Source organism: Thalia democratica, chromosome 8 (assembly GCF_965202585.1).
Source record: "Thalia democratica chromosome 8, ktThaDemo2.hap1.1, whole genome shotgun sequence".
Lineage (NCBI taxonomy): Eukaryota > Metazoa > Chordata > Thaliacea > Salpida > Salpidae > Thalia > Thalia democratica.
Window position 1 is genome coordinate 30,369,263 of NC_139172.1, and position 20,275 is coordinate 30,389,537.

The 20,275-nt window shown below is 27.0% G+C and overlaps 1 protein-coding gene across 1 annotated transcript; it reads left to right on the top strand.

Annotated features, from left to right (window-relative positions):
• Window positions 1-202: 202 nt before the first annotated feature.
• Window positions 203-18,638, top strand: LOC145842239 (cytoplasmic dynein 1 light intermediate chain 2-like). Its single transcript, XM_082949658.1, has 8 exons — window positions 203-512; window positions 4,778-4,942; window positions 6,775-6,865; window positions 7,171-7,403; window positions 8,015-8,158; window positions 11,820-11,980; window positions 16,867-17,102; window positions 18,005-18,638. Exons 1-8 carry the CDS (start codon window positions 217-219, stop codon window positions 18,017-18,019), a joined length of 1,341 nt encoding a protein of 446 aa, XP_082805784.1. The 5' UTR covers window positions 203-216; the 3' UTR covers window positions 18,020-18,638.
• The last annotated feature ends 1,637 nt before the right edge of the window (window positions 18,639-20,275 follow it).

Below are 20,275 nucleotides of genomic sequence, written 5' to 3' on the forward strand. Positions count from 1 at the left end.
TTAATATATGACTGGATTTTTTTTTTCTAGTATCATACTAAAACACTAAAATTGTTTACACAAATATTAATAAGCATTTATTTATTTTAAGCATTAGTGAATGTATAAAAAAACACTCAGAAACCAGACATCTTGTTCTAAATTTTTCTTAGCATATATAACACTTTAATAATTTACAACACTTTTTATTTATTCCAGCATTGTTATTAAATTAAAATGCAGCAGAAAACCTCCCAGCAGAAAGCAGACATCTGGTCCTCATTATTGAGCGACTTCTCCTCATCCTCCCAACCCTCAAAGTTCCTCCACAAGAAGTCAGTGGTGGTGTTTGGGGACGAACTGACGGGCAAGTCCACCCTGGCAACTAAGCTGTGTTGCCACGGTGATAGTGACAAGGAGAGGACCCACCACGGCAACGGCCTGGACTACCATGAATTGGTTGTCAAGGGAGACGACGATGACGAGTCAACCACATGCAATGTGTGGGTCACTGATGGACATCTGTCGCACAGGTTGGGTTTTTTTATTTATTTCTTCAATATTTTTGTTTGATGTTGAATTATTTTTAAATTGTTTGAAATTGATAAATGTTCAAAGTAGATTATTGTCTCAAAAGTTAGAGTTTTTACTAATTATACTTTTTTAGTTATTTTTATATTATTTAAAATACTTTTTACTTGATGTTATACTATTTATATACTGTTTAAAATAAGTATATATTTTTTAAACTAGGTGTGTTTTATGTTATTTATGTTTTAAATTAGTACATCCTTAAACATTTTTCGGACATGCTTGTAGTTGTATTCAAGTAAACTGGTATTATTGGCTGTTTATTTTTGGCAGTACTATATATTTCTATAACATTTTTGAAATTTTCCTTTTTGTTTAGACAAACTTTTGCATAAAAATTGAAATACTAAGAATTGGTCATGAATTTGTTTGGTATAATTAAATTCAAAGTTTAGAGCAAAGTAAATGGTTTAGTAACATCTTTATAAATATTTGCTTATTTGTGAGTTAAAAGCTTTGGCATTTTAGTTGTTTTAAACTCTTAAGCAGTTTCATAAACATTAAACATCTCAAATTAACATATTTAAATAAATAATGACATTAAGTAGTTCATGCAAAACGATGAATTTTGCATCAAAGTAGAATGTTTTTTTTCTTAAAGTATGTTTTATTTAAAAAAAGTTTGTGCTTAAAATTTTTATGATTACTTTATTTTGATCTGCATCTTAATACATACGTTTTTACAAACTTAATTAAAAAATGTGTTAGCTCATGTTAGCACATGGTTGCACTACACCAGAGGTCGGCAAACTGCGGCCCGTGGGCCGTATTAAATTTAGTTTTTCAACTAGTTTAATATATTAATATTCTCAAAAAACAAAAATTTAATTTTAATGTTATCTTTAAAGGATGATCTATTGCTAAATTTTTTTTTGTTCAATAAAATTTTTTTAAATATGTTTTTAAACCACATAAAAAACGTTCATTTTTTGACTTTCAGACCCCTGGCCTACACGTTAAGTAGTTTGTATTGTTTGAAACTCTTCAAAAAAAAAAACTTGACCAGTTATTTGTAAAAACATAAATGAGGTTGAGTTAATTAAATTTGTAAAATTTGTTTTTATTTAGTTAACTCGTGCTGTACTATTTTTTTTATAGATTATGTGTTATTTTCAATTATCAAAAAATTATATAGCTAATATTCTTGTTTTCAAGACATTCAAAAATTTCATTTTAGTGCACAAATTGAATTTATGGTAATGATTTTGCAGGCTGATTAATAATATCAAAGCTTAGAGGTATTAAGTTGATTGAAAATTTCCACATACTAAGGCCAGTTTGAAATTTTATTGAGAACATCAGTTAAATACATTTTTGAAAAACTCAAGCTTATTTAAACTTGAATGAAATTAAATTGATCAAGCTTTGGTTACTTGTTGTTTCGTAGTTAAGTTGTGCACTACTACTTAGTTTTTGATGATTATAATTTTGTGATTTCAATTGTGAGGTAAGGTTTTTCATATTCTGGTTAGCTCTGCTTTAAAATAACATCTATAGTTTATGTAACTACTAAAACTAAGATAGTATTATAACAATAAAAATAAAAAATTTTGATTAAACAAGTTGTTGTTAAGTTTTGTTGTAGCTTAAAATATCTTTAAAAATTTTAACTACATCTCTACAATTTTTAATTTATGTGCTTTATTTTTTCTCGAACTAATAAATATTCCTGTTTATATAACTCTTTAAAGGCTATTAATGTTATAAAAAAATAAAAATTGTTTATGTTTGGTTTTTTAAGGTTTTTACTTTTTCAAAAAAGTAAGTTTTATAGTGTTTTGTAAACGCAAAGTGCGTGATCGTATATTTACACTTATGCACTTGGTGATTTACAAACTTAATTATTTTACACATAGAAGTCAAACAAAAAAAAAGTTTCAGCAGAAGTCGAAAACATTCTAAAATCTTAAACTCAGGCTGGCTCAGGACAGTTTGGTCACTCTGGTAAATTTTTTGCTTTAAAGAGTTGCAAGCCTGATGTTCTATTTTAAATTATTTCTATAAGGTAATTTGTGTTTATATTTTTGACAGGGTTGCCACACACTCAAGGATTTTTCAAGTTATAAAAAATCTCAGGAAATCTCAGAGAATTTTGATTCTTTTTTTTAACTCAGGGAAACTCAGAGAAGTTTTTGTTTTATCTAAAAATTTCAGGAAAATTTTAAAATTATAAAAAAAATCTCAAGGAAATTTTTTTCCAGATCTAGAATGAGATTTAGTTAATCCAGTTTCAATATTTTGTTCAAAAATGTTAGTTTTATTTATTTCTAGGTGCTTATTTAGAAATTTTTTAGCCCTACGGCTAGTTCTTCAATAGTCTTAGAATTTACATTGTAATTTTTTATAAATAATAATTTTTTTTTGTATTTGAAAAAGACTCAGGGAAACTCAGGGAAGTTTAAGGTTACTCAGGGAAGATATTTTGAATCAAAGAGTGGCAACTCTGTTTTGGTAACCAATTTTAGTTTAAATAAATAATTTTTGACGAGTTTAAAAATATTTTCGGTTTTGAATATCTTCAATTAAAGCTTGTAGCACTTACGTGTATAAAATGTAATAAACTTAAAATTTTAGGTTAATAGATTTACTGCGAAACGTTCTTGTGGGCCGCAGTAAATGTAAAACGTCCTTTGTGTAGGCCATGGTTTTTTTTCGACATATTACTTTTAAAAGTATACATATGACCAGTTGTGTAGTGAAATAAATAAAAATAGTCAGAAGAGCTTACTGAAAAACAACAAAAATATGCCTTTGTACACATTTTAATAAAAAAACTTGCTTCTCTGCCGCTTCCTAGCTTAAAAGGACATCGTGAGAATTTTTTTTTTCTTATCTGGCTGCCGTTTGCAAAACCCTGCTTCAGGGTTGAAGTAGGTTTAAAACATTTTATGAATTTCAACTTTTATCAAAAATTCTAAAAAAAATTAGTCTTGTAAATAGGAAAATTGTGCAAGCTCCAATAAGATAAAACAAGTGAATAGTTCTAAACCAGTTTGGGAAGAATTTTAAAGTTTGTTAAAAGTATGTGGTTAGAGAGTATTGTTGTTAGTCAAACATACCATATATTACTACTCGTAACGGAGGTGTCCTCAGTATTTTTTACTTTTTTAGTTGCGTACTTACAGAAACTCACATGTTGAGAATGTTATGAAAATTTATTATCAGCATGTTTATACTACAAGTGTTGCTACACAGTCATCATAACTCAGATTAGTGTTTAAAGTTTTTGTGCAAATGATATGTAGTTTTGCAAATTATAGTAACCTTTTGTTGTAAATGTAATATTTTACCATTCAAGTATGATTAAAAAAGCTTTTTTAAAGTTTATGGGTTTTACTTATTTAGAATATTTTTTCTCATAAACCTTACTCAATAAACTGTAGTAGTATTAATAAACTCAGGATAATTTATTAGTATAATCATAACTCAGGCTTTTTTTTTTGCTTTAAAGAGTGTCAACCCTAACACTCTCTTATACAAGTTTTAAGTTTTTCTTTTATTGTCTAGTTGAACGATTCTATTTGATTATTTTATAAGCTTATTAAAATTATAATTTCAACAAAACAAATAGTCATAGAATCTGACAGTTTTTGCTCAGCTATTGTTCATAGTCTGAATCTAGTTTTGCTGTATCAGAATAGCAGCTATGAGTTTAATAATTATACTAAAATAGTACTTATTGTTTAGATGAAGCTAAAATGTTTTTCAAAAATAAGCCTGCATAATTTTTGAATTATCGAAATTAAAACTCTTAATACAAGGTTATATATACAGATATATATTTCAATATTAAACTCAAATCTAGCCTTAAATAAATGAAATGAACTTTTTAGTAATTTTAAACATTTTTTCAAGCTTTTATTTTAAATAGTTTTGAACATATATCCAATCTTATTGTGTCTTATATTTTTTAGTGATTTATTTAGTTACGTAACGATCCTCAAAGTTTTTGCTTAATTTCATGTACACTTTGACTTATGTTTTAAAATATTATTACAATAAACAAACTGAAGATATGTTCAGTTTAACAGAATAGTGAAACAATTGTATTTTTAAAACTATGTGTTTTATTAATATATGTAATATATATTGTTACGGTTACTATAAAACTGAATTTTTTTGAATAAGATATAAAAAAATGTAAAACTAACATACACGTTACTCACAATAAATTAAAAAAAAAACACAAAAAAAAAACCCTTCACAGAAACCTGGTCAAGTTCTCGCTGAAACCAGAGACTCTGGAGCACACGTTGGTGCTACTGGTGGTGGACATGTCTCAGCCATGGACGGCCATGGAGAGCTTGGACAAGTGGACGGGCGTCATAAGGGAACATCTGGACAGCTTGAAACTCGACCCTGATGAACAGAAGTAATATTTATTTTTGATAAAATTAAAAAAATTGTTAATAGTAAGTAGGTATACGCCAAACTTAAGTTTTATTATTATTTTCTGATTGTATGCCTAAAATATTTTAATGATAAATAGTATAAGCTCGTTTGAAATAAAGTTTGTAGCTTAGATGTTAGTTTATAAGTAATAATTTTTTGTTAAAATAACAATAGACTTAAGATTATCAATAGTGAATTAGTATGTGCATGTTAAAAAAAGTTTTGCTTTGCAAAAGTACTTGGTTAGTTGTTGTTTGAATAAAAATAAGTCGAAAGACAAGATTAGATATTTTAAGTTAACATTTAACATTTAAAATCTTTAGTAAAAAGAAAACTTACTGTAATAAGAAATAAAAAGCCAAATTAAGCTTAGCTCAGATTTGTTATAAAACCTTTAAAAAACTTAGAATTTGGAAATTTATGCAAAAACCTTGAAAAACCTGGAATTTTAAAAGCGTTTTTACATGTATAGTAAGATAATTTTCATTATAGTTTATTATATAATTAGTTTATTATTAAGATTTGTATAATAACTAAATTTTTGAATTAATAATTTTTTTGAATAATTAGATTTTATACATTTAAAGCATAGTTGCCACAAAATTAAGAAAGTCAAGAAAAACGAAAAAAAAAAGACAAAAGTCAGGATTTTTTTTTTTTTTTGAAAAATTAAGGAAATTTGATATAAACATCGATCATACACAGATGGTTCAGTGGAAGTTAGATGATTGGTTTCAGCTAAATAAATGTTGTTTTGATCTGTAAAAAAATTGAAAACTTAACATCATTTCAAGTCATTGTTTTTGTATTTTTATATTAGTTTTAATTAAGAATTGATTTTTAAATGTCAGAAAACAAAGTTCAGCTCAATCTGTAGCAACCCTGTTAAAGTAGCATTACTGAGTGTTTTTAATAGTTTACACTATTTTAGACATTTTTAACTTTTATTTTAGTTTTATACTAAAAATGGACAGAAATACTTGTATATTAAAAAACCTAGATTCAAAATTTTTTTTTTGCTACTCTTGTTGTTAAAGCTTGTGTTTTATTTAATTAAGTTTTAGTTGTGTGCGAAAAGCCTGTTGTGACGTAACAATTAAAATGCAAACTCTCTTTTTATTAGAAACAAAAAAAAAAAGCTAAATGTTCATAAAAGAACATATAGAAAAAAACATTATTTTTAAAGCAATGGTAGTCATAGCTGTAATATATGATTCATGTTATAAACTATTGTTTTGTTTTCTAAAATTACTCAGTTAAGTTTTTTGGTTTAATAAAAGTAGGTCGGAAGTGTAGTTAAATTATTTTTAGACGAAATTTAAGCTTAAAAAAAGTACAGTAAAAACAAAAAATGTGTTATTATGCATGTCAAACCAAATTAAGCATAGTTGTAAAAGTTTTTTAAAGGACTCTTGTCAAATTAATTTCAACCAAGTTGTGCGCGAAAAGTTTGTTGTGACGTAACAATTAAAAAATTGCAAACTATCATTTGATAATAAACCATATATACAAAAACTGTAAATTGTTATTCTTGAAAAACTAAAAAAATTCAATGAAAAGACGTATTTTTTAAAAGCTATGGTAAACATAGCTATTATACTAGAGTCATAAACTAACCCATTTTTATATAGCAATGATTATAATACTTAGCTTTGTTGACTTAATAATATTAACTTTTCACAATAACTCTATCTATTTTAATAAATATCAGCGAGTTGTAGAGTTGTTTAGCTGAACTAGGAAATTCAAACCGGGTATAACTTGCTACAACCCAAATATTAAACATTTTCTGACATAGTTGAATATTTTCAGGCGCCTCAAAGACAAAATACTGACCGGATACCAGAGTTACGTGGAACCGGGCCAGGAAAACGAAGCCGCAAAAGTGTCCAATGTACAGCAGGTTTGCGTAAAATGCTTAAGTTTTTGTTTTCCAATTGGTAATGATGTTTTTTTACCAATTTTATAATCAGTAGCAAAAAAGTCCAGTGTTTGGCAGGTTTGTGCAGTTGTGAAACATTTATTAATTTTACCATTGTAAATGGCAAGTATGCGTTTTCTCGTTTTAACAACTATTCAGTGTTGGATGAATTAAAATAAACAAGGAGATTAAAGAAAACACCGGCGAAAGTCTACAGAGCCTTACCCTGTACTATCGCATGCCGTATCAAGTATCAAAGTAAATAATGTTAATTTCTCCCCTCACAGGCCTCCCACGACAGCTTGGACGAATCAACGCTCACCGACAACCTGATGCTTCCGATCGTCGTCGTCGCCACCAAATGCGACCACCTGGAGGCGCTGGAGAGCCAACACAACTACGGGGAGGAGCAGTTCGATTGCGTCCAGTACCACCTGAGGAAGTACTGCATGCGGGTGGGAGCTGGTCTGGTGTACACCTCGGCCATGAAGGAAGACAAAAACGTGGAAGTTTTGAGGAGGTCGGTGGTAGTTTGTAATTTTACTGTTATTCTATTTTTTTACATATTTATTGTTAGTTTTAGGACTTTTTTGAATCTAACTTGAAGTAAGTTTTTAACGGTTAATGTTAATATCATATAGTTATTTTTTTTTTTAAGTGTTATTATCTGTTATTTAAAATGTTGCAGTAGCTCTCGTTGCTAGTTACTGTTTTATGCATAAAATGAAGTTAATTTTTGGGTTGGTTTTATTTTAATTACTATTTCTTTATCATAAGTTTTTGTGTGTATTAAGGGTGAAATATTTTTTAATAGCATTTTGTTTGTTTAAAGTTTCTTAAACAAATAATTATTTTAATGTTTATTTATTTGTTATGTTATAGAAAGTTTTATTGTTTTCTATTTTGATTACAACAGTAAATCTCTGTCTTTGTAGAGCTCTTAAATTTCAAATAAATCCCAATATATATTTTATAACGATGACTTTCAAACATATTTTTTAGAACATCCAATAATCTTTTACATCACGTACTCTTAAACTTACAAGTTTTACAAATTCAAACTTAATAAATTAAATAATATAAATAACTTTAATAATTCAGCAATTTAGATAAAAACATCAACAATCACAGGTACATCACGCACAAATTGTACGGGTTCAAATTCGACAAGACCGCTTCCGTGGTTGACAGAGAGTCGGTGTTTGTACCAAGCGGTTGGGACTCCGAAAAGAAGGTTAAAGTGCTGGCAGAATCCTTCGCCAATCAGATATCTCTGTCAGTTTGTGTGTTGTACGGTTGAGTATTTTTAAAAACTAAATAAGAGTTTTTGATTTACTTTTGCCTATACGTATTTTCTTTCAGGTATTTTAGAGAGTATTGATAGGGATTTTTTTACTAATTTAGATTTTCGGCTGAATCCTTTGCCAATCAAATATCTCTGTTAGTTTGTTTTGTAATGATTAAATTACATTTAGTTGTTATATATATATTGTGTAATGATTTATGAAAATAATAATGAAAAAATTAATTAATAGTATTTGACAAACTGTTTACCTATAAGTACTTGTACCTGTGTTTTACAAAGTATAAGTAATAAGTCTTTTGCAAAACAACCAGGTGAAAATACTATAGGTAAAGAGTTTGTCAAATGTAATTAGTAAATAAAAAGTACTAATAATAAGTTTTTTATATATTCGTCTCAGGTTTTTTTCAGTTGGTATTGTATAATATTTAATAAGGTATAAAATGCTTAAATGTAATACAAAGTGTGTTTAAAGTATTTCAAATCATATATTTTGATGATTCTAAACCAGGGGAAAACAAGAATTCGGTGATCGCGGGCCATATTTAAAAAATAAAATACTCGCAGGCCGCAGTATTTTTAGTTTTTACTTTTCACAACAGACCCAAAATATCTAGCGTAAGTTTCAAATCTCCCAATAATTGTGCCTGAGACCTTTTTGTTTTTGCTACTGGTTCGTTTCAAAGCCCAAAATAATCAGTGTGAATTTAAAAGTTTTATTTCGCGAGCCAGACATGCGTGTTCGCGGGCCGCATTTTACTTTTCACAGGCTGCCTCCCCTTTAAAAAAGATATGCTGGTCTATGGGCGCAGCTCGACAGCCCCTGATCTAAACATTAAACTTTCTTTTTAAAACTCCCATGTGTTGCATTTTAAATGTATCTATATATATATATATAAGAGGTTTTATATAAAAGTTCTGGTCGATAGTGCTCGACAAATTAAATTGGAGCTGAATATTTATCTAGTTATATAAAAACTATAATTTATACAGCTGTTTCACACATGAAATGTAAAATTTCACGTGATTGTCAGTAAGTTACAGTTTAACGTGACACTAAACAAGAAAAGCGAAAGACAAAACATATGCATCCATTATCAAAAATACTGTTTTAACAAAATTAAAACCAACTAAATATTAAAACAAAATAAAATCGAAGCGGCAAACACGAGTATTTTAAAACATTTTTCCCAACAGTCCAAAAGATTTTTTCTAATAGCTTAAAACATTTTTCCAAAATAACCTTTCTAAACTTTCCTTAAAAGCATAAATTAACATTCACAGCGTATTATTTCAAATTCAGCTAATCGTACAATAAACTGTACCATTACTACGTCACAATTATTATAAAAATTTTAAAATAGAAATTTCTGTTCACTAACTTAATAAACTGTAACTTACTGACGATCACACGAAATTATACATTTCATGTGTGAAACAGCTGTATAAATTATAGTTTTTATATAACTAGATAAATAAATAAATATATATATATTGTTATTAAATTATATAATAAACAACACTTATATACAGCTGCTTCGTAAACAGCTGTATAAAACTGTTTTTTATTGATTAATTAAATATTGAGATCCAATTTTACTTGTCAAGCACTATTGACAAAAACTTAAAAAAAAAAAATTTAAATATATATATTGTTATGTTAATACAAAACTACGTTTTACTAATATAAATCTTTCACTGTTATGTTAGACATTGGTATGGTTATATGTATGATGTTACGTAATTCAGGGTTGCTACAAAACCTGGAATTTGACAATTTAAGCAAATAAACTCTGGAAATTTTGAAATTTCGAAAAAATAACTGGAAGAATTTAGAATTTTGAATAAAAATCATAATAAATCATAAGAATCACTAAAAAACATGGAGCTTTCAACATTTTTTACATGTTGAGCAGTAAAATTTTGATTTGGCCCAAAATATTTATTCTATAAATATTTTTTTTTGTCATCATCAAAAGTTTTTTTATCGAAAAACAAATTTAAAGTAGCTTTACAGTATCTCTTCAATGTTATTATACTTTCCAACACAGTTGTTAACCTTAAAATTAATATTTAACTAAAAATTCCTACAAAACGTGTACTTTCAAAAGCCTGGAAGAAATTTGCCAAAGACCGGTGGCAACCCTGGTAATGTTAATAAATAAACACTAGAGATCCAAAGAAGCAGAGCTCATTTAAAAACCAAAAATAAAGTTTTGTACCATTGTTGCGTTCTTTATTCCGCATACTTTTGGAATGTTGACTCTGTAGAGCTGTTCATATTTTATCAGCAGCGAAACGTCGTATGTAAAAAAAGTATTTGCGTTGGTAAGCATTTGTTTTTATATATGTTGTATGATGTTTAATTTAATGATATAACGAAAAAGTGTATTACAAAATATTGTGTCTACTATTTAATTAGAAGCATTTTCAATCGAATATTTCTATGAGTCGATAAAATTTCTTAATGAATACGTTTCATTCGACCAAAAACAATCTAACTGTGGCTTAAATTTATTTATTTCTAATAGATCAGCAAAATTTAGCATTTCAAAATCATTTTAGTCTGTGACATAATATCACTTACTTGGGGACTTTTTAACTACCCATTAATATTTCAGTTCACAGAAAATAAAATCTATGAACACAAAGAGAATTACTGGGTCTTTATATCAATATATAGGTCTTTATAACTTTTTAAAACTAAGTTGAAGACGTAATGTTTTCATTTGAAAATAACTAGTATCATTAAGTTAGTTTTGTATAATATAAATATAATCAATTGACTACAATATAGACCAGGGTTTCCCAAAACTAAGTGACCCCTTAGGGGGCCATGACAGATACTCAGCGGGCCATGAGCAGCAAATAGGCCAAAGGGGGGGGGGGGGCATGTGCAATTAAGGAGCCACAGAGGGACCATGAGATCATAATTTTAAACTTACACTAGATATTCTGGAGTTGTTGATGAAGAGCAAAAAAAAGGTCTTAGGTGTTTCTAATGGTAGTTTTGAAACTTACACTAGATATTCTGGAGTTGTTGATGAAGAGCAAAAAAAAGGTTCTAGGTGTTTTTAATGGTAGTTTTTGAGTAGTCTTGTTGAAGGGGGCCATAGCTTTTTTAATTTTTTTAAAGGAAGTCATTTGAAAAAAAGTATGGTAAACCCTTATACAGATATAACTGAGTAAAATATAAAAGGCAGTTTGGGATCTAGGACGTCAAATTAGATTTTGACTACAGAAATTAATTTAAGTGAATAAGAAAATATTACAAATAAAAATAGTTGATAAGAAATATTACAAATAAAGAAGTTGATAACCATTAAGAAATTTTAAGTTTTCTTTGGCCACTGTCTCAAAAAAATTTACAAGATACTTAAGACGAAGAACAATAGAAACAGTATAAAACATGATATTTCGAACAGGGACCACGAATACTCCAAGTTATTCAATCTTTAAATAGAAACAATATAAAACACAATATTTCGAACAGGGATCACGAATACTCGCAAGTGTTATTCAATCTTTAAATAGAAACAGTATAAAACATGATATTTCGAACAGGGACCACGAATACTCGCAAGTTATTCAAACTTTAAATAGAAACAGTATAAAACGTGATATTTCGAACAGGGACCACGAATACTCGCAAGTTATTTGCAAGCCGGTCGTGCAGAGAAAACTGGTGGCCGAACTGAAGGAACTGGTGGTGGATGACGAGCAAACTTTCCTGCACAAGTGCATGAACTACCTGCTGCAAGCAAAACCCGACAAGGGAAGGACTTCGCTCGCTGGTTGGTGGAAATGAAAATTTATTTATATATTTGTTTTGATGTTTAGTTTTTACTGTTTGATTTATGTAAAATTTTAGATAGTGCAGGACTTTACTTGCCGGTCAGTGGAATGGTATTTTAAGTTGCATTTTTTTAACATATAATCAATTTCGTTTTAGGGTTTTATTATTTAATTTAAGTAGAGCTTGATGATTTTCTGTAACAATATTAAACTTAAGTGAAATTAAGGTATGGAATTTTATAAACATTGTATTTAGTTGTGTTTAAGTACAGTCTAGCAGGGTTGCCACTTTACCTGGAAAAACCTGGAATTTGAGAAATTTTGAAAAATAAACTGAAAAAACCTGGAATTTAAAATAAAATACTAAAAAAACTAGGAAAAACCTGGAATTTTAATAATTTTTTATTTTCAGTAGTAAAGTTTATTTCAAAAAATTATTATTTCAAAAAATCTATTATAAAAAAAAAAAGTTGTCATCATCAAAATTTTTTTTTATTAAAAAACATGTTTAAATTAGCTTTACAGTATCTTTTCAATGTTTTTATACCATTTAACACAGTTTCTTACCTTAAACTTAACTTTAAACTAAAAATAGACCCAAAAAAGTGTACTTTTAAAAACCTGGAAGAAATTTTTGAATAAACGAGTGGCAACCCTGGTCTAATAGAATTTAAAAAAAGAATTAATATAAATTTACAACTAGTTAGTCAATATTTGTATTTTTGTTTCTTCCAACAGTAGAAAAATTCGAAAAAATTAACCAATACCGTAGAAGGTCAATGCCAGGTTAAAAAAATGTGTATATGAAAGTATTAGTTTTTATATTATAAATTTTTTAAATGCTGTAAACGTTTAATTACTTGAAAGCTTTGTAATATAATAATAACATTGTTTTTTATATAAATTAAGGCCATAGGGGGGGTCCAACACTTTTTTTTACAAAATTTAACTATGGCTTTTATAAAAAAACTTTAATTACAGACTACAAGCCATTTTTTATAGAATTCAAAAATATCATTTAACTTTTGAGATATTTGATTTTTTGTAAAAAGTTTCGGATACAAACCTATGGACCGCAATTTTTTGGGGTCAATTTTCTCGGAAATTTTAAAAAACACTAAAAATCTATCTCCTCCTTCATTTTTCAAGGAACCTTCTTCAAATTTTTAGGGAATGTTCCTTATAATAAAAGAAAAAAAACGTTACTTACGAGAATTTTAGTAATTTAAAAAAATAAAAATTTTATGACAAATATTAAAAAAAAAAAGTTTTTTTTTTGAAAAAATATACTTTACTTGAAATTTTTAAAGTCCAAAGTAACATTTTTTTGTTTTTGTATAAAGATTAGACTGAAAGTTTGAAGAAGATTGCTTGAAAACATAGATAGATAGTCTTTAGGAGGAGATGTATTTAAATGAAATAGTCTTTTGTCGCTGTTTTGGTTTTCCATTCCCATAGGGAACGTATTATGCGGCCCGACTTTGACTAGTCATATTTCAAAAAATAATTCGAATTTTTTACACAATAAAAATCATCTTGAAGCCTAGGAGAAAAACTCTATAAATTGAGATCAACTTGTATAAAACATGGCTTACTCCCCTATGGCTTTAAATCATTCGTAAAATACAAAGTTAGCCAAAAAGTATTATACTTATTTTATTGTTATTCAAATTAATAAAAATATAGTATTAGTTAAAATAGTCACATATACTATTTTTGTTTTGAAAGGCATATTGTATTTTAATGGTTACTTGACATTTCAAATTCGGACTACTCAAATTCCGACAAATTAAATTTTTAAACAAATATTTAAAAGACTATATCTCAAAAAGTTTTATAAATTATAATAAAAAAATATGTTTATCTTATTATTATCTACAAGCCACTTTTTCTTTTTTGCAAAATCTTATATATTTTTAAAGATATTTTAAAATTATTAAAAATAACTTATGTTTTATATTTAAGCCATATCTTAAAAAATTTTTAATGTTTTGCAAACAGAAAAAAATATTTGTAGATATTCATAGGACCTACATATGTATTTTTTACATTTGAAAAAATATACATTACTTTTTAAGTTATGGCCGAATCAATTTTTATTTAAAAATTTGAACTGTCCGAGTTTGAACAGTCGTGCACCCATTTTAACAGTGAACGAAAACAAATAAAATTGAAAAAAAAATGTTATGGTTTTATGAGTTAAGCTTGATTGTTTAACTGTTTTTCCTTAGACTAAAGGAGATAGATTATTAAACTTTTTTATGATCAACCTGCTACTTGTGTTAGATGAATTACCAATCAGTTTTAATTTTACGTAGTTTTTGATAATTATAATCATAATTGTTTTATTTGAACGGTATACGAATTATAGTTGTGTACAGTAAATAAAACTTTCTTTTTATAACAGTGATATCTGGAAACTTAAATACAGACTCAGGTTGTTTTAACTTATTAAAAATTTTATTTTTTACAAAATTTGTTTTATTAATTATAATCAAATAACTTTAATCGCACTAATCAGACTAGGAAAATTTGATTTCATAGATGTAATTAATTTATGAATTAAATAAAGACAAATTAAAAGACTACCAAATTTTTAATACTAGTTAGAATAAAGAGTGCTTTAAGTTTAATTGATATGAAAATAATATTAAAAAAATTATTGTTGCTATACAAATTGATTATAAAGAAAACTTATCTCGTGTTTATTTAAATAGTTAGTTGAGATACTGAAATAAGTTTTGTAAAGTTGTATGGCATTTTTTCATAACATAACTAAAGCTCTTTATATTTAATTAAACTGTTTTTAAAGTAAATGTAAATTTTAACCAACATTGTTTTCTTGTTCTTTTTTATTATGTAGGAATGAGAAAAGACTTTCGGAATCGCGGTTAATTTAGTTGTTGTTTTATTTATTAGTTTTGTAAAATAAAAATGTTTAATTCAGTTTTTAAGTTTAACAATATTTATATTATTTAGTATTTTTTTTCTAATGCTGCAAAGCTATTTCCTTAGTAAACGTGAAAAAATGGCATCATTAAAGTTATAGTTTCTCTTTAGCTGTAATGTTTATAACATTAGCTTCATTGGTTTGATGAATTTTAGATTAACAAAATAATTTTATATGAGTAAGTACATTAATTAAAGTGTTTATATATATTCATATACATTGAATTTACATACGTACCAAAAACTTTTTTTCTTGTTTTCTGAAATCACAGTGAAAAGGCAATCGGATTTGTTTGAAAAAATTTCAGAAAATATAGGTTGTGTGTTAATATATACTGTTTTGAATATTCAAGCAACATTATTTTAATTTTTTTAACATTGTTTAAAGATAACTGTTTAAGAAATTGTTGTTAGATGTCAATTCATTGTTTTTATTTAAGTTAATAAATTTTTCTAACGTATAACATTTAAATTTATATGTAAAAAAAAACTTAATATATAATAATAATAAAGCATGTAAAAAATATTTGTTGTTTCTGAAAATCACAGTGGGAAGGAATTCACAAAAGTTTGAGAAAATATCTCAGAGTATAGGTTTTGTATTAATATTTATATTTTTAAAGTGTTTAAAAATACGAATTTACGTTATTTAATAGTTGTAATTCTTATATCTTTATATTTATAAGCTTAGTAGAAGTTGTATTTGAATAAAAAACTGTCAATATATGAAACTAAGTTTTTCTATGAAAAAGTACTAATAAACAGTAGTATGTTTTTTAAATTTTTTCAGGTAGTATGTCTGTAATAATGATAATTGTTGTAATTTTATCAGGCTCCACCCTTTTTTCTTACCCATTTAATAGTAAGTTTTTGATAGTTAGAAATATTTTCTTACGAAGTCACAAAAATTTTTGCACATAAACTGATTAAATTGTTATATAAGTTTTAGCTACATAATCATCATACTCAATGGCTATAAAAAATTTTAGAATTGATTTTAAGACTGCTTTGACCTTAAAAAAATAAACTTAATTTAAATAAGTTTTTATTTCGGCCGTCATTAACAGATGTTTCGCGCCATCAATAACAAATAATGAACCACACGACCAACAACAATACCATCCGAGACAACCTACGACCGGTTTCGTCCTTGTAAGAACAGTGAAGTTTCTTGATTTTATATAATTTCAAAGAAAATACTCTATGGTCGTAGGTTGTCTCGGATGGTATTGTTGTTGGTCGTGTGGCTCATTATTTGTCATTGATGGCGCGAAACATCTGTTAATGACGGCCGAAATAAATATTGACTTAAATTAAGATTATTTTCTTAAGGTCGAAGCAGTCTTAAGATCAATTCTGAAATTTTACAGTTCAATTACGGTAATTTTAGGTTGTAATGTTTAAAAATGTTAGTTAATACCTCAAGGTTAAGAGTAAGGGGCTGATTTTTATTACCTTTAATACTTTGGTTTAAGTACCCCTGACTTTTAATTATTAAGCTATTCAGGCAAAAATGGAGCACTAATGTCTTTTAGCATTTGTAAAATCTGTGTACTTTTACACAGAACAGTTATACTTACGTCATGAATAAATACTTCGCTATCAAATGTCGAAAAAGTTGCTCATAAGGTTGAATCTAAAATCTCTTTGTTATTTACGTTTTTTAATTTACTTGTTTTATCCGCTGCCTTAAATAACAAACTGAACAGTATAACACTTTTTCCCTCCTCACATTGTTGTTTCAACCCAAAAAGTACAACAATCAGCTTATCTTAACTCCTCGCACAGTAGGTGACATTTACAACCATAAAAGCATTATAATTGCAACCTATGAAAATAAAATCAACTTGTTATACCTTGTAGGAAAACTTTACTCATAATGATATTAACAATTTAACTTTAACCTAAAAAGTTAAAAATACTTTCATTTTTGCAGGAGGTGACAACCCGCTGAACAAGAAGCCCTCGTCCCTCCACAATTCTCCCATAATGAAGCCGTCACGTGACTCGCTGTCCTCCATCGGTTCCACAGGCGGCAAGTCGACCGTGAAGGGTGACGGCAAGCAGCCTAGCAACGAGCGCATGCTGGCCAACTTCTTCAACTCGCTCCTGCAGAAGAAGGGACCCCAAGCAGGGGGAAGCCCCCAGCAAGCAACTCCTCCTAAAAAACAGGTGAGCGAGGAATTTGAAAAAAAATCTCAGACATTTTGTTATAAATTTAAAATATTGATAATTCCTCCTTAGAAGCAGGTAAGTATGAGGAATTAAAATAAACAAATTGAGGATTTTGTATTGTTTTAGGGTGTTTTAGTATTTTTTAACTGTTAAAACAAAAATTAGAAAAGCAATGGTCCCCTCTAAAACAATTTCTCAAAAAAATACTACCCTAAGACTTTTTTTTGCTCTTTATTTCCAATTCCACAATGTCCTGTGTAAGTTTCAAATTATAGCCTTATGCCTCCTTTGCAGCCTCTAACTTTCTAAAATGGTCCAATTTGCTAAGCCCTGGTCTAGTGTAAGTTTCAAAAACACGATCTTTTTTTTTCTTTTATGATGAACTTCAGAATATCTAGTTTAAGTTTCAAAACAACCTGTAATATCAAGTGTAATTTTTAAAACAACCTGTAATATCAAGTGTAAGTTTAAAAATTTTCTTCTAATCTACCCGTTAATACGCCAAAAACCTTTTTTGTCTCTCCATTAAAAGTTATAGAATATCTAGTCTAAATTTTTAATTATGGCCTAATACCCTATGGCTGCTTAATTATTCATGGTCCCCCTCTTTGCAGCTTATGAGCCCTAAACTTCTGAAATGGTCCCCAAGGGGGCCATTTGAACTACTTTGGAAAACCCTGTTGTAGACGGATTAAAAACGAAATTAATCAAATTAAATTACTGAAAAATATCAACTAAACATATAGTTTTGTTCAGCGGGTTTTAAATAAAGTTTGCTGACCCCTGTTCTAGATGAATTTTATCTGTTGAAAAATTATTTAAATATAACATATTTCTTTGATAATGATTTTATAACAAAGTTTAATAAAAATAATCTAATTTAATTTATTTTATTAAAGGTTAACAAGGAGTAGATGGATGAAATATATACTTGAGGAATTTTTATATAGTTTATTATTTTGTAGAATTTTTTTAATTGTTGAAAGTAAAATATCTAGGTATAAAAGTTTTTTTTTTAATTTTATTGTTGGTTTTGCTGATATTATATTTATTGTTGTTTAGCAAAAAGTATTATTTTTATAAAATAAAAATAACTTTACTGAAATAATTTTTACTATTTTTTTGGCTGTCTTTTCAGCAGTTTAAACTCCTCATGTAAGTAAGACTTTCAAAAAAAACATGTAATAAAAAAGTATACGATAAAGAAATTATTTCTGAAAAATTTTAATGGTGCCTAACATGTGCTGAAAATTTGAACTAATTTTTAAATTATTTATAAAAAATATTCTAACAAATTTGTCAGGTCATTTTCGCTTATTAAAATGTGTATATTTGCTAGTTACCAACTTGCTTTTTATTTCTTTTTAAAAATTTAAATGTAGTTACATTTCTTTTTCTAGCTTTTGATTTATCTGAGAACTTTTCAAAGTTTTTGAAGTTGCTATCAAAAAAAGTTTTCAGCCAAATTTTTTTGGGCCAGAATTCTTGTGAATTTTACTAATTGTTATCCATCATTACAAAATATTATTTAGTTTGTTTTGTAAATTTACTATCAGTATCATTAAATATTTTTTTGAGTTTTGGAAAGTGTTTACATTGTATAAACCTTTGATAAGTTTTCCATTTAGTATTTTGAAAATGATTATATATCTTTGTACTTCTTTCAATTGAGTAATTTTTAATGTAAAGTAACTTTGGTTTGTGTAAACGAACACTTAGTTTTACTAGTTTGTTTAAAAAAAATTACAATATAACATTTTTCATATTGTAATATTACCTATTTGTTAGTCCGTAACTGTGTTTTATAAATGCTAAATTTACGTTGTACGAGTTAATATATTAATTGAGAAAGGTTTGAAATAACTTAAAGGCATGTAAAGTTTATTAATATTGAGTATTGTTGTCTTGCAATAATGTAATTTTATTTGTTTGGTATTTAAAAGTAATAAAGTGGAATATTATTTAATACTAATTCCATTGTTTTTATTTTTTTTCTGAAAATATTAATAAATTGGAATTTTGATGTTAACTAACATTTTTTTTCATAGTTCAGCTTCTTAAATTTTCGTGTGTATTTTTGCTTGAATGTATGTTTACAAATTTTCAATTAAACATCGAAAATAGTTTTATTCAAATTGGTTATAATATAAGTTTATAGTTGTTTTTGAATTATTTAATAATATTGAATTTGAAAATGTAGTATTGAACAGTTTTTTTTCTTTGTATAACCTCTCTAAAATGTTTGAATTTATAATTTCTATAACGAAATTTCAATTTTTTTTACAGATTAGCAAAATTTTTGTTATATGCCTTTACAGTTAATGCAAATTATGCTTAAGAAATAATTTAATTAAAGTATTGGGGTATCTACTGTAGGTTACAAGCTGTTCTTAAAAAGATTATTTATTAGCTGTAATCAAAGTAATATAATAAACAGATACCATAACCATTCAAAAAGCTAAAAATTCACAGGTTGTGATCCAATTCAAACGCATACTGGTTTAAAAGCTTTTTGGTCTAAAAATTCATCGTTGGCATATTTTATTCAATAAAACTCAATAACATTATCTGTCAGCTTTAAAAAAAGACTAATTTGTGAAAAAAGCAAATTTGCTTATTAATAAAAAGCTTATGAGGTGTGTTTAAAACTTTTAACAGCATAGATATTTTCCAAACTAGATATTTAATACCACTTTTTTATCTAATATCTAAAAATTTGGTTTGTTTATCTTAAATGGTAGATGAAATACCAATTGCTCCTCAACCACTTAGATCGCTTGTAGTATAAATTAATGACACTCGCGACTACATATAAGTATCTATTTTACTTTTAATAAATTAAAGTTTGAAAACATTTTAAGAATTACTGTAGGTTGTTTAGATGTTTCTACAGTTTACAACTGTTTGCCTCCAGACTGTATCAAGTATTTTTTTTGACATGTAAGAAACTTATGCTGAATAAAAAGTTATGAAGTTTAGTTTTTACGTATCAGATACAAATTTACCGTTTTTGATAGTTAAAATTTTAACTGAACCTTTTTAAAGTTTGTCTTAATTTAACAAAACACATATTATTAAATAGTTTAAAAATAAGCCCCTTTAAAAAATATTTCATTTAAATCTAAGACAGATTTAATAATTATGACTTTAATGTGTTCTTTTGGAAGTTT

Coding starts and splice junctions, on each gene's coding strand:
- LOC145842239 (XM_082949658.1), top strand. CDS start 217: ATGCAGCAGAAAACCTCCCAGCAGAAAGCAGACATCTGGTCCTCATTA. Junction 513..4,777: donor GATGGACATCTGTCGCACAG/GTTGGGTTTTTT, acceptor AACCCTTCACAG/AAACCTGGTCAAGTTCTCGC. Junction 8,159..11,819: donor TTCGCCAATCAGATATCTCT/GTCAGTTTGTGT, acceptor TATTTCGAACAG/GGACCACGAATACTCGCAAG.